General features: G+C 44.2%; 1 protein-coding gene across 2 annotated transcripts in view; it reads left to right on the forward strand.

The window, feature by feature from the left end:
* The window catches only part of SVEP1 (sushi, von Willebrand factor type A, EGF and pentraxin domain containing 1), a 1,018,759-nt gene that overhangs the window by 878,797 nt on the left and 125,042 nt on the right, over positions 1-14,920 (forward strand). For both annotated transcript variants that reach the window (XM_086962106.1, XM_086962105.1), the window contains 2 exons: positions 3,269-3,332; positions 4,471-4,644. In XM_086962106.1, coding sequence (XP_086818232.1) covers positions 3,269-3,332; positions 4,471-4,644 — 238 coding nt within the window. The remainder of the gene's footprint in view (positions 1-3,268; positions 3,333-4,470; positions 4,645-14,920) is intronic.

A 14,920-nucleotide genomic window follows, 5' to 3' on the forward strand; every position in this document is an offset into this window, starting at 1 on the left:
TGGGGGGGGGGGGATTGACTCACTAGCCAATGGGGCAATAATTCCCTTGAGGCCACCCTTCCCACTTTGCTTCACTTACTGGCAGTTTGGCCCTCAAACAGTCCCAGGATACCTCTCTCTACCCTATACAACGATGGCACAAGCCTTCTACTTCTGTGAGGAGCCCTGGGCACACCCCTGTGCTGTACCCAGCATAATGAGCCACTCCTCCTGGAAAACCAGTTCTACAACTGGTTTCCTGCCTCTTGAGCAGATGTCTACTTATTTGCCTACACTAAGAAGCTGGCAGGTGATGGTGTTAATCTCCTTGTGCCTCATTGAGGCAGTAGCCTGTTTGAAACTGGGCCATCTATGGTCACCACACAGTAGTCATTCTGCTAGAGGAGTTCATACCTCCTCCTTTCAGCACTTCTCATTGTTCCCTTTTCCTGGGAGTGCTTCACACTTCCTAGCAAGGAGGTTACATGTTACCTCAGGTGACAACTGCTGCAGATAAACAGGAAAAGCTACAGATGGCTTGGACAACAAAGTGATCAATTCCTTAAGCTACCTTTCTATTAAAAGTTACCCTAATTTGGATCTGAGCAATGAGTCGGGTTTAACATTGCAGTTAATTTGATACCTTGGAGTAATGAAAGTTAGCACTTTGCGCGGTGAATATTGTAACTCCGTTTTAGCCATTGGTATTTCCAGCCTCGCTACAGTGAAAGGGGCAATTTTGTGTTTTCAATATCAGGGCATGTTAAATACAAAATACACATGCCCTTTTTAGGTCGAGCATGCGCTGCTCTAGAAAATGACCTCTCGGAATCACTTCAGCTTTTCAGCAAACTTGTGCATGTGGCTAAAAAATACCACACAGACAAGTTTGCTGAAAAGCTGAAGTGATTGGCCATTGCGTGTGGCTTTCAAAAATTGAAAGTCTGCAATTGCCCAAAGGCGGGTGCATGTCCAGCCTTCTCTCTAAACGTTAAGTCCCCTGGCCTAGGGAGCAAGCAGCAGCGCGGCCGGATGCCAGCTGCATTCCTTGTCTAATTAGCATGGTTACTTTAACTTTCCAGCTGCACTAGTTATGATCCTGCTCAGTCACTTTGGTCTGCAACAAACTCTGGCCTGGGGCAGGCTTTATCCGACTGCTAAAACGGTATGGACGGGTGCTTTCCTTTTTTGCTGCTCTTTCACAATTCTGTTTGCACGTGTGAATCTGACATCAGTGCAAAGAGCCTTTTAGGGAGTGTAAAATTACCACTATTTCCGTTTCCTATTCATAGCGATTCTGTGTGAAAACTTCCCATACTGCATACTAGGGTGGTAAAGCCCCCAATGTTTATGAACACCCACACACTTACATGTCTGGGGTTATTTAAAAAACTTACGAATCTCACGTCCGGCGCAAAAATGGTTCATAATGTCTCCCATTTCAGGGTGGGAAAGCATTGCGATCACCCCCAAAAAGTAGTGGGGTAACGAAGAAGAGGTTTCCCATTGGAAATATTGTTGTCTCCTCATCTGGCCATGTACTTTATTTTGCCCCTTTGCCTGGATCTGTCCATATTTCATCACACCAGGGCATCAAAGTTGTCTTTGCTTTTGGGGGTCTGAACTGATACAACCTTCTTAATGCTGCAGTCTGACATACTCCTATCCCCTGTGCGCCTGTCCCGTGCCCCTGCTTCGAGGGTATCAGTCCCTCTTGCCCCTGTGCAGGTGCCCCCACCTCAGTGCTACATGTCTCTCTGTTCCCTTTGCCTCCGTTGACTGTTGTTCGGTCCCCGTGACCCCGACCAGGTGTTTCAGCTCCTGGTGCACCTGTTTCCACACTTGTCTGTCCCGTATGTCCATGTCCCATGAGACTCTCCTGTGTACCCTCATCCCATGTGCCCCCCGTCCCGGGTTCCCCTTTGTTCTGTTTGCCTGTGCCATTTGCCCATGTCCCGTGAGCCTCTGGCTGTTTTCCTCATGTGCCCCTCCCCAAGTGTGCCTGATTCTTACAGCTCCATGGTGCCAGCAGGGTGGCAAGCTGCCTACCTGGGTTTGCTGCCAGATCTGGTGGGGGCTCGGGCGGGGGCTGCTCCGATGGTCCTATGTGCAGAATCCGGCTCCATGCCCCCTAACCCAGTGTCTTAATGTTTGTATCCCTTTCTTCCCTGTTCCTGCTCTGTTTCCCTTTTCTTTTGTGGTTTAACACTGAACCATTTCTGCTTTAACTCTGAAAATTCTATCCGGTCTCCTCTCCCAAACCCGTGTCTTTACTGTCCATTGTCCATCCTCTCGGTCTCACAGTGTACTTATAAGGTCCCAAAGGCGAGACCTATTGGCTATGCCAATCCTTGTTTTAAATACCAAGCACCCAGACTGGTGGGCTACCAAGTCCTTTCCGAGGTGTGGCATAGTAATGTCAAAAAGGAAGGTTTTTACTGAGAAAATGGGTTAGTTTGCCATATCAAGTTGGCAGGTTAAAAGCTGCACAACTAGGTTGCAGAGGCAAGCTTAGACTCATGTTCTCACCTTGTCACTGTAGTGGTGGCACAATTAAGTGCTGCAGTTCATTGGTGACATTTAACTTAGTAGCGCTGAGTGCATCTTGTATCATGCACTAGGGACTTATTAGTTAGTTAAGTGAGCCAATTGGGTATTATCCCACTTTAAACATACTTTCGGGTCAGAGCACATATAGTAGGGCCTAGACTGCAGGGCCCAGTGCACAACAGAGTCCAAAAAACCAGCAGCTTCAGTCCAAATATTTATGGGGTTGATCATACAAAAAGAGGTCCTTTACTATCATTCTCCTTCCCCTCTATGTTTACATGAAAAGCCTTTGAGTCAATGAAGTTAGACACTGAAATGGTTCCTATGGTACACTCCTATTTAAGCACAAAAGTGAAATGAAAATTACTCAAGAGGACTGAACGTAGCATTTCAGAGCACAGCACCACAAAATATGATGCAGATTCTAAGGAAATACATAAATTACACCTCTGCCTTTCAGTATGAAGTGTGATCTGGATCTGCCTCCTCTGGAGCAGCCAATAAAAAGCTGGAACGTTTTGTAAAAACACAAAAGAGAAATGGATAATGATTCATTCAGTTATTGATTGATCCACAACAGGCAAGGAAAAGTTGGAAGTAGATGACGGTACGCTGGTCCTCTAGTTTGCAGAAATAAATATTTCTGACCTAAATGTTGCCTCATAATATACTTAGTAAGTATTTCAAAGGTGTACCCTATATGTTTTCCTAACCTCTCACTTTCTATGCTATTTCTTAGGGGGAGGCTGAACGTATATGTCAAGCTAACATGACTTGGAGCGGAAGGGAACCGATATGTCAAAGTGAGTGCCAAAAATGCATACAAATTGTGTAGTTTTACTGTACCAAGGTATGTTCTAAAAATTACAATTGTGTTTTTTAATAATAGAATGGCATTTCAGGAGTATTAGCCAAGTACATCACCAATATGAAATTGTGTGTTGTGCATTAGTTATTTTAAAGTTTACAGGAAATGAGAAGGCATTGCTCCAAATGTTGCATATAATGTTACAGTTCTTGAGTATAACACCTCGTTATTGCCCCTCCCCCCTGTTGTAACAGGAATGTCATTGTGTTTCTAAATATAAGCATTTTTTTTTTAAATGTCGTTTTTTTTCCACTATTGGCTACAATGTCAATACTCCCCGAGATCACCCGCCATACTGTTTCCTGCACTTGAGAAGTGAACTTCCCTGCTGTTTTTTGTATGCATTGACTTTGGCTTGGCCTCTGCCTTTTCTTGGTACCTCTTATGCTCGATTGGTGGCTGAGATCACACATGAACGAGATTTTTTGAGGGGCCAGTGTTACTGTCACAGGATAGCATCCTTTTAGATGTTTCGATCTTTGTTGGTGACATCTTCGTTGAAGATAGAGTTCTCACATAAGGATGGTGGCAGTACCACAAGCACAGCTATCTCTTGCGCGGCTTCATTACAGTTCAGACATAAATGCGCTTACATAGTCTACACATAACCCATACTTTTGTGACCAGACAAAATGCATTCATTAATAAAATAAAGCTCATGCATCCTATTCCTCACTCCTACTCGATCGCTCAAAATCACATTCATTATTGTGCTTCAATTCCTCATCAGGGCAATGAGGTGCTTTATAAAGTCAACAACAAGGCAATACAATACTAAGAGGATTTGATAGCTCTCATGGGTCATGTTCACAAGCAAATGAGGTAATGGTCCTGTAGGATTTTTCTGGAAATACCTTTGTATCTGTGCAATCTGTATTACCAAAGTACCTGTGTATTTTCATGCAGCCTCTTCTGTAATACCATATAGCTTTAGGAATCCAACCTTGTGTTTAGAGTTTGCTGTCCTAGGACAGATCGAAGAGTATGATATTAGTTGCTTTGTTGCTTGAATGTGTCTGGCTAGTTCAGTATCACAGTAGACTTGTAAGATGCACTTGGCTTTTTGTAACTAGGAATGTCCTGCGGAATCCCAGAGTTGCTGGAACATGGCTCAATTCAAAGAAAAGGTTTCATGTTGGGAGATGAGCTTTTATACAGCTGCAACCAGGGTTATGAACTTCAAGGACCAAGCCGAAGAATCTGTCATGTCAACAAGCAATGGACCCCTGCAGCACCTACATGTGTGAGTAAGTATATGAGGCTCACCACAACTTCCAAACTTCTGGGGTAGTGTTTGTGTTAAATTATCCAGCTTAAGATGAATCTATCAGGTATCTATATCAGCAACTCTCCTTACTTTAATATAATGTTCTCAAAATAAATTGTTTTTGAACTATGTCACATTGCACAGTTGAGGCAGTGCAAAGCTATACCTATGTGCCTGCCTTTTTTATGATCTATTTTGCACACTGGGAACTTAACTGGACAAATATTGACTGGTTATTTTATCAACATGCTTGCTTATTTCTTCATACCTGCTTGGTGCACTGCGATTGATTGAAATATCATGTTTGCTTCTAAAATTATGCTTATTGACATCATGTGCTGCTTGATGTGGGTTGTATGACATTACAACGCATACTAATACATCGCATGCCATTACATCACGGTTTTTACAATGCAAGTCGTTACAACGACTTGCGTTGGAGGGCGCTGGACTTAGGAGTAGTATAATTCACTATTCCAACTCCAGTCTACATACAGTAGGAAAGGTGTTGGATAGTAAATTATACTATTCCTTGTCCTAGAGCGCCATCCAGCACAAGTCATTGTAGCGACTTGCGTTCTAAAAACCGCGATGTAATGGCATGGCGATGTAACGACCGCGTTGTAAACGACGTTTCCCCTTGAGGTTTCACTGTCTCTGATTGAGTAGAGATTGATTGTACATCACAGTATGTGTATATATGTGACTGCCTTGTCACATAAGCATGCTTGCTTGTTACTTTGTAAATTTCACCACATCTATTAGATGTGGTAAAACTTTGTTGGATCTATATGTCCCTGAAGGGGAATCTGCAAGTGTAAGGAACACTTTGGCCCCAAATTGACATATTCACAGAGTCTGTGTGCCTGAACAGAATGTGTATGTGTCTCTCAGTGTCAACTGATATGTGAATAGGACTGCAGCAAGAATGATTAGGTTGGCAGAGCAGCAGGTTCTGTGTAAAAGGGAATTTTACTGCAGAGGAAAGGGTACTGTGCCAGCTGTTCACTTGTTGGTGAGGCAGAGAATTCTTGATTTTAGGAATAGTGCATGAGAAAATGCCCCTTTTTGCATGATCACCCCCATTTATTTTTAGATGGATGCTGCTGCTTTTTAGACTCTGTTCACTGGAATCCTGCTAACCAGACCCCTGAACTCTAGAAACATTGTCAAATTTGTTAAAATTTCTAATGGGAGTATTCAGCTTACATATATGTTCCTAGTATATGGTGCCCTGTAAGCCCAGGGCTTGTAAGTTAAATGGCACTTGTGGATTTCAGTACTTATTATGCCACCTCTCAAGTGAGCACTCAATTCATAACGCTAGGACTGCCACTGCAGCCTAGCTGAGCATTTTTTAAATTGCTATTTTGTACTGTCAAAATTACCCTTTACCAGGCCTAACACCTCCTCTAAAATGGTAGTATAGTAAGTCATCCCTAAATTAGGCCTTGCCAGCCTAGAGTACATAGTATTTAAAGTAGGACATATTTTTTGACATGTCCTAAGGCTGGCTGTGCCATAGAAAACACTTGGTTACTGTATTACACGTAATACAGCTAACGTCAGATTGGCACTATCTAGAAAAAAAATGTAACCACTCATTTTCATTGTTAAACAAAATCCGATTTAATACTAAAGGTAAATTTAGTCTAACTATTTCAGAAATAGTGGATTTGGAAAGTCACCTTCTTTCGGCCTGTATCACCTAGTAACCTTTTTGTTTTATTCTTTATCTAGTGTATGTTGCTTTAATAGTAAAATGTTTAAGGGGAGAGTTCCAAGAGGGAATGTAGAGGGTGTGCTGGGAGATAGCAGTTAGAAGGTCACACTGTGGGGCCCTGGTATACTTTACTACCTGTTCCTAATCTAATAAATTATTCTACACTATCACATTTGGAGCTGCTTCTTAACTGGTGACGAGCGACTACTCCATGAGACCCCATCTACGCTGTAAACGTCTACAGTCACTTATTGTAAAGTAATGGATATGTTATTTTTTAGAAGTACAATAGATGAAAAGAAGATTGGAAGTATTTATTTGCTGCCAAACCTGTGTCCAAAAAGTATAAACATATTGGCAATCAAAAAACATGTGTTTTAAATCTGCTTTACTAGAGGAACAAGACCAACAGGACAAGGGAAGAGAATGATTCATTTTGTGTAATGAGACAGGAGTGAACATGAGTCTATTATAGATATAAAAAAGAGTTTGAGTGATATTAGCTGCTCTGGAAGAGCGTCTTATTTTTAACCAAATCTTATTCCAAACATGGATAAGGAAAATGGTTTGGAGGTCTGTCTCCCATAGTGATTTTACTTCTGTTTTCTCTCTATTAGTACACTGAGGTAAGAAATGTTTTTTATACTTGAGAAGCAGAAGGGTTAGACTCCAAGAGAATAATTAAATTAGATGAGGGAGTAGAAGGTACCAGTGAGGGAACAAGAGCGTTATAGGAATCCTAAATCTGAATGATTAAAGAATTAAATTTAGTTGCCCAGGACGCAGGCAATAAAACTTGTGACTGAGTGGTAGCAAAGGAAATCATGAAATAGTTGGGAAATCCAAAAAAGACCCTTAGCATGCCAATCCTTCCAAAAGATAGTTTTATTATTGATTTGAATGTAGAGGTTGTACCAAATGGAGGAATGTAAGAATTGATCCTTAGGGGAATTGTTGCAATTGACAATAGGCTGAAAGACTTTTGAAAAATTATTAAAAATGGGAAGGGATGAAGACAAAGGACGATGTGTAAAGGATAAGAATTCTTTAAAGGAGAATGAGTGTAGAAAAGTCGTTTCAATATTGACCCATTAAGGTAAGTCCACATCATCATCTTCCTGCAAGAGACAAGCAGACTGCTTGAGGAAAAAAGCCATATGGTAAGAATGAAAGTCCAGAAAGTTAACACCTCTCATAAACATAGGTCTTTTAAGTTCTTGAAAAGACATACAAGGTTTTTTTTGTTCCATAAATATTTTGATAACATGGAATACATTCATTTATATTGAGATTGAGGAATATTTATAGGGAGGTTAGATATATAAAAGAGAATTATAGGGACTAACATCATTGTATCACATCCAAACAACCCCACCTGGACAAAAACAAAGGATTCCATCTGGAGGTAAGATTTATCAAGGTTAGTCGTAACTCTTGTAGATTCAAGGACACAGTTTTTTTAATAGTGGGCATGAACCATAAACCAAGGTATTTAATTTTTTAGGGTTTCAACTGAAGTTCGAAGAAAGTTAATCCGCATGAAAACAACATTTATTTAAGGGGAGAATTTCACATTTGTCAAAATTTTATTTATATCCAGAGACCGAAGCAAAGAGTTGGAAATCTGATAGGAAGGCAGGAAGAGAAGTCTGTGGCTGTGAGAGAAAAAGTAAAATGTTGTCCGCATAAACAGAGACCTTTAGATGTTTTTTCACCATATTAAAAACCAGAGAAAAATTGCTCAAGGGCAAGAATGAAAAGGAGAGGAGAAAGGGAACACCCTTGTCTAACACCCCTATATAAGGAGAATGAAGATGAGAGGAGACCATTAACTAGAATAGAAGATGGAGGAGACGAATATAAAAGAGAGATATATAGTCAATAAATGTCTTACCAAAACCAAACCAGGAAAGAGTGGAAAAGAGAAAAGGCCAACTGACTCGATCAAATGCTTTTTCAGCATTGAGGGAAATGACCACTAAAGTGTGTTTGTAGGATTTAGATTTACTAAGAACATTGAAAAATAGTCTGATGTTATCCACAATATGAAGACCTTTAATGAAACCACATTGTTCCCCTCCAATTAATTTAGGTAACAAGGATTCCAGGCGAAGGGCGAATATTTTATGCAAACATTTTATAATCTAGATGGATGAAAGAAATGGGTCTATATTTTTTACACAATAAGGGATCCTTATTTTCTTTGGGAAAGAGACACATTAGATCATCTTGGAAAGACCCACCGAAGGATTTAGATGATATAAAGAAAAGGAAACGTTGATGTAGTTTAGGAAGAAGCAATTGAGAAAAGTGAGTGTAAATCTCAATGGTAAACCCGTCAGGGCCCTGAGCCTTACAATGCTTAATAGTACGAATTGCATTAAGGATATCTTGTGACACCTGCTTTCTGTAGCGCTTTGTGGGACTAGCGCTTACCTGCTGCACTCGCCGTCTTCCTGAGAGAAGCTCGCCGCACCCGCTCCGCGGGTGCCGCTTCGCGCTGGGACCTGTGCTGTCTCAGCCTACTGCTGTGGGGGCTCCTTGGATTGGCGTTTTGACCTGGAAACGCTACAGGGCTGCGAGCATGCAGGGACTACCTGACCCAGGTGTCCCTGCGAGACCGAGACCATCTTCCGGTCCGCTCTCCCTGAAGCTCCGCCCCCCGCCCATCGGAGGTCGGTTAAAAGCAACTGGAGTTGCTCCAGACCCTTGGGACACCTGCTTTCTGTAGCGCTTTGTGGGACTAGCGCTTACCTGCTGCACTCGCCTTCTTCCTGAGAGAAGCTCGCCGCACCCGCTCCGCGGGTGCCGCTTCGCGGGTGCCGCTTCGCGCTGGGACCTGTGCTGTCTCAGCCTACTGCCGTGGGTGCTCCTTGGATTGGCGTTTTGACCTGGTAACGCTACAGGGCTGCGAGCGTGCAGGAACTACCTGACCCAGGTGTCCCTGCGAGACCGAGCCCATCTTCCGGTCCGCTCTCCCTGAAGCTCCGCCCCCCGCCCATCGGAGGACTGTTAAAAGCAACTGGAGTTGCTCCTGACCCTTGGGACACCTGCTTTCTGTAGCGCTTTGTGGGACTAGCGCTTACCTGCTGCACTCGCGGTCTTCCTGAGAGAAGCTCGCCGCACCCGCTCCGCGGGTGCCGCTTCGCGCTGGGACCTGTGCTGTCTCAGCCTACTGCCGTGGGGGCTCCTTGGATTGGCGTTTTGACCTGATAACGCTACAGGGCTGCGAGCGTGCAGGGACTACCTGACCCAGGTGTCCCTGCGAGACCGAGCCCATCTTCCGGTCCGCTCTCCCTGAAGCTCCGCCTCCCGCCCTTTCCACCTACTACAAACATTGTGTGTCTCCCGCAGCGTGGGACGCAGCTCGGGGCGAAGACCGGGCTAAGAGCGGGCCGTTTGAGGCCGTTCGAGGTCTTAGAGGTCTGGTCTGGGCCATATCCCTTGGCTGAACTCTTTGTGTACATGTGAGTTAGCTATTCTCTACTTGTGTCATAGTTCCCCTTCGCTTATCATGTGTTCACGAGCCACACGTAGCAAAACTGCCAAGGGCCTAAATAGACCTAGTGGGACCCTGGATGATTTCCTAACTAAGACAAATTTGGCCATCGATGCCGAAATTAACAAAATGCAGCATAGGGTTTCCCTTGAGCTTGAAGCCGCTCGTAAATTGTCTTTAAATATAGCTTCCTCTAAGAAATCATCATTAGGTAACCTTGCTTTAGCACTTACCCCTGAGCGTATAACTGGCCCTCGATCTTTGCTTACAATGGCTGACATACACCACCGCCCATCCTTGTCTCCATCTGAGCAAGCCAAGGAACCCTTATTAAATCCTCCGGAGGAGTTTACACCACCCACTCTTGTGGCTGGTGTAAGCTCCCAAGAAAAAAGTATACCGCCCAAGGCTGCTGCACATGCTAAAAAAATTGCCCTTCAGCAGAAGAAAAGTTTGGCTAGGTCCGCATTTGCCAGCAAAAAGGCCAAAATTGCGAGAGCTCAGTTTTTTAATTGTCGACGGCAATTAGGTACCTCTGGGCTTGGGGAAGTAAATGATAAAACCAACATAGTTTTGCCTGCTGGTGTCACTTCCTATGTCTCAGATGGTGTTGTGAATGTTCCCCTGGTGGAATCTCTTCCTGACATGAGTAAAGATGGGTCAAGGGAGGGTAGACTGAGTGGGGTGGAGGGGGACAAGAGGGGGGACGAGGAATTTGTACAAACTGTTTGGAATACACTTAAAAAGCTACTTACCCCCTTGGAACTTAGACTTTCCAGAATGGAAAACCATTTGCTAGAAATGGACAGGACAATAGTCACATTAGCTAGTCTCAGTCTTAAGCAAATGGAAGCTAGATTTCCACAGGGGGAGGGTCTAACTCCACAGCCATTAGAGGCAGATGCACCGGCTGCTCTTTCTCTAAGACCCAAACCTGTACCTAAACCTCGCACGAAAATTGGGAACAACGCCATTACCATTTCAAATCATAGCTTTTGTCTCCCGTCCGAGGACCCAGTACCATCTAAACCCAAACATAATGCCCGTCACGCTAAGGACATAGCACATCCTGCTGGGGCTCAATCACATCCCAAGCAGAATGTGATACGGTTAAAACCCAGGCCTCAAGCTGCCGTACAACAGCCTAACCAGTCAACCCATAATACCCTGCCACCTCTCGAATCTAGCCGACCTAACTTTCGTGGTGGTTATATTGACCTACCGCCGGAAGCCAGTCCATATGTTATTGTATTAGCTGGTGTACCCACTCTTGATCTACAAACAAAAGAGGACCACTGGTCTCTTAAAAATAAGGTAATATACTGGCTTAATACAAACAGACAGCTTCCTAGTCATCAAAGAAGTCGGGTACTAATGGTGCGAAGAGTACCATGGGTTGGACCCACCCATAAAACCATCATGGTTGACTGCATAGTGGTGACCTTTGCTGACCCCCATACTGCACAGCATCTTTGTTCATGGGCCCCTTGTGAAGAAGACCACACAGTCGTTGTCAGACCCCTCACTTTTTTCTATCCTCCTAGAAACCAGCATAGAATGGGTGGGTCTTGGACGACAATTCAAAAGCCCAGGCATAGGGGTTTTGGGAATGGCGGACCAAACCAGAGTACCTGGTGGCAGGGGGCCCCTACATCAAATATGTTTGGCTGTTTAGAGGAGGTTGACTGACTCGGGGGGCGGATGCTACAAAACACCTAGCAGACCCTATCCCGTCCACCCCGACAGTTTCCAGTATGGTTTGTCCTATGTCGCCATCAGGCCAACGAGTAACACCTGTCAATGCCCAAAATCTCATCCCGGCTGAGTTAGGAATTTTGGTACAGTCTGACACTCCTTGCCCTAGTATCCCAGCTAATGAAATTAAAATAGCCTCCTGGAATATAGCAGGTTTACGGGGTCGCCTGGACAATGATGATTGGGTAGACTACATCACTACACATGAGTCATCGCTTTCCAGGAAACCTGGTCAGTTGCCCCTCTGTTTAGATTAGGCTTTCTAAACTTTTATAAACCAGCAATACAGGGTATGAAGGGTAGGGCTTCGGGTGGTCTCACCATATGGATTAAAAACACCCTTGGCTTCAGCGTTAAGGAAATCCTGGTGACGAACCCTGATCTCCTTTGTATATCCCTAAGCAAGGAGAATTGTAAGGATATTATCCTTATTAATATCTATGCCAGAGGATGTCAGGGTGGTAAGAAGCAACCAATCCTTAATGATTTGGAAGTTTTCCTAAATGAGTATAAAAGTGACCAGCTCATTATAGTGGCTGGTGACTTGAACTGCTCATTTGAACCCATCCAGAACCTTGCTGAGGATGTAGGTTTAGATGAAGATTCTGTCTGGAATATTCCCCCGCTATCAATTACCAAGGGTGTCAGGGGTACTGAGGCTGCCCTCCACTGGCTTGGACTCTGCCTAGAATGGGGGCTCCGAGCGGTGAATGGCCGTAGTTTATCCGATAAGGAGGGAAAAACAACCTTTGATAATGGGTCTAGCGCAAGTCGCATTGACTACATATTAATTAACATTGAATCCTGGGCTTCTGTAACTGACATGCCAATAGAAACCAGGCCAGAGAGTGATCACAATCCTCTCTCACTTGTACTTAAGGTTCCTGGACTAGGGCTTCCCCAGGCAGAATCAGCTTGTATTACATCTGACCTTGTCTTGTGTGATAACAGAAGACGGGTCAAATGGTCAAGGGTTATAGCTGACCAAGAGCTTGTCTGCCAAATAGAAGAATTGGTCCTAGATACCAGAGATAAGATGATTGCACCAACCCCAAACGACATGCCTAAGCACAACATTGTTGATCTCCATGAGGCATGCTTCGCGGCTATTAAGGAACTTCTTACTAGGCCTTGCCGAAAACAGAAAGCGAAGCAATCCAAAGGTTGGTATAATAAAAATTGCAGAGAAGCCCACAGCATTCTCATTGCTGCGGTTAAATCTAGAAATACCCCCGATATCAGGGCAGCAAGACAGGATTATAAACGCATTATCTGGGAAGCTAAAAGGGAATGGGACGATTCCTATTGGCTTGATCTTCTTCAAGCCTGTGAGTCGTCCAAGTTTTGGGAGATAGTCAGATGGGGCAGGGGCTCATACTCACTATCCCCTGAAAACCATGTTTCCGCTGCAGATTGGGTGGAATTTTTTTCCGCTCAATTCTTAAACCCAAATGTCTCCCAGTTGGCTGATGAGCCCTTAGCAGGGACCACATTAGTTTCCCGCTGGGATAGGCTTACCTTTAGTATCTCGGACACGGAACATGCACTAGGTTCTATTCAGTCCGGGAAAGCACCAGGCATTGATGCAGTACCAGCTGACCTTTTTAAATTGAATTTAGTTCTGTGGGTCCCTTATATAACAACTTTAGCAAATTCCATCGCAGCAGGGGAAAGGATACCGCAATCCTGGAAAGGGGCTGAGATACTTCCAGTCTATAAGAAAGGGGATCGATCTTCACCGAAAAATTATCGCCCCAACAGCCTGATCGATACCATTCAAAAAGTGGTATCACGAATGGTCCTAGCTAGAATACAGTGGTGGATTGAGCAAAATAACATACTCTCCCCCATGCAGGCAGGGTTCAGATAAGGCACCAGCACTCTAGACCAGGTGTTTCGTCTTACCATGCTGTACTGGAAGGTGGTTCTTTTGGGCGGTGGTGTCATCTACGCTGCCTTTGTCGATCTCAGGTCGGCATTCGACCTGGTTCCCAGGGCAAAACTCTGGGAAGCCCTTAGACTCATGGGCCTTCCACCTGAATTACTAGAGCTGGTTAGGCGCCTACATGAGGATAATTTTGCCCGTGTAAGATGGGGTAAACAGGGTCAGGTGACCGCTAGCTTCCCTGTCGATCGTGGGGTCCGGCAGGGTTGCGTGCTGGCCCCTACCTTGTTTCTCCTGTTTATTAACCGGGTGGTTGCATTTTTCAATGAAGTACATACTGATGCTCCAACCCTGGGGGGATCAAAGTATCCCATGTTAATATTTGCCGACGACACCCTGCTCCTTTCCAGGACCCGGAGCGGCCTACAGGCTGCCCTAAACAGATTTGCTGAATTTTGCACAAATAATGACCTTCAGATTAATGCCGACAAAACTAAATTTATGATTTTTAATAAAATCAAACCTATTACAAGTTCATTTTTATTAGAGGGTGTCCCAATAGAACAGGCAAAAGTCATGTCATACTTGGGCGTGACTCTTGACCATCAACTCACATGGAAACCCCAGTTGGAGGTGTTAACTCTTAAATTTGTTCGCCTTACAGGATGCTTGTTGAAGGAACAGAAAAAAACCTTGACCAAACGCATTACACCTGCGTTAAAAATGTATGAGGCCAAGGTGAATGCAGCTACCCTGTATGGTGCGGATATATGGGGTTATAAAGGCTTGTTGGCTCTAACCACTGCACAGAATAGGTTTCTTCGGAACCTAGTGGGACTTCCTCAATCTTCCCCCGTTAAACCATTGCTTCTAGACTTAGGTTGTAGACCGCTGAATGAGATGGCACAGTATCGTCTTGTAGCTCTTTGGCGTCGCCTCTGGACGACCCAAGAGCTTAGTCTATTTGCTCATGAATTGGGTGAGGTTAGAGCATTGTGGGGTGCCCAGAAAATCCCATGGCTACGGGAGGTCAAACAAATACTGTATTCTATGGGCCTCCCCGAACTATGGTTACATCCCGAATGTTCCAGCTTCCCATCTAAAGTGGAATTCAAAGAGCTATTTTGGGCTGCAAAGAAATCTGTACTGGTCACCCTTTCTTCAGAAAATAGCCTAACGGGACAGTTTCTAACGCATAAGATAACTCCGTTCCTTGAACCCTATTGGGACCTGATATGCAAAACACTTGACCGCAAGCTGTATCACCAGTTTCGGGTGGGAACTTTGCCGATCAAGTCCTTTACTGCGAAGTGGACAATGAATACAAGTAACAAATGCCCCTTCTGTCCTGACCAGGTGGAAAGTATAGGTCATATATTCTTTGCATGCCCTGC

The sequence above is a fragment of the Lissotriton vulgaris genome, chromosome 3_1 (genome assembly GCF_964263255.1).
Source record: "Lissotriton vulgaris chromosome 3_1, aLisVul1.2, whole genome shotgun sequence".
NCBI classification, from domain to species: domain Eukaryota; kingdom Metazoa; phylum Chordata; class Amphibia; order Caudata; family Salamandridae; genus Lissotriton; species Lissotriton vulgaris.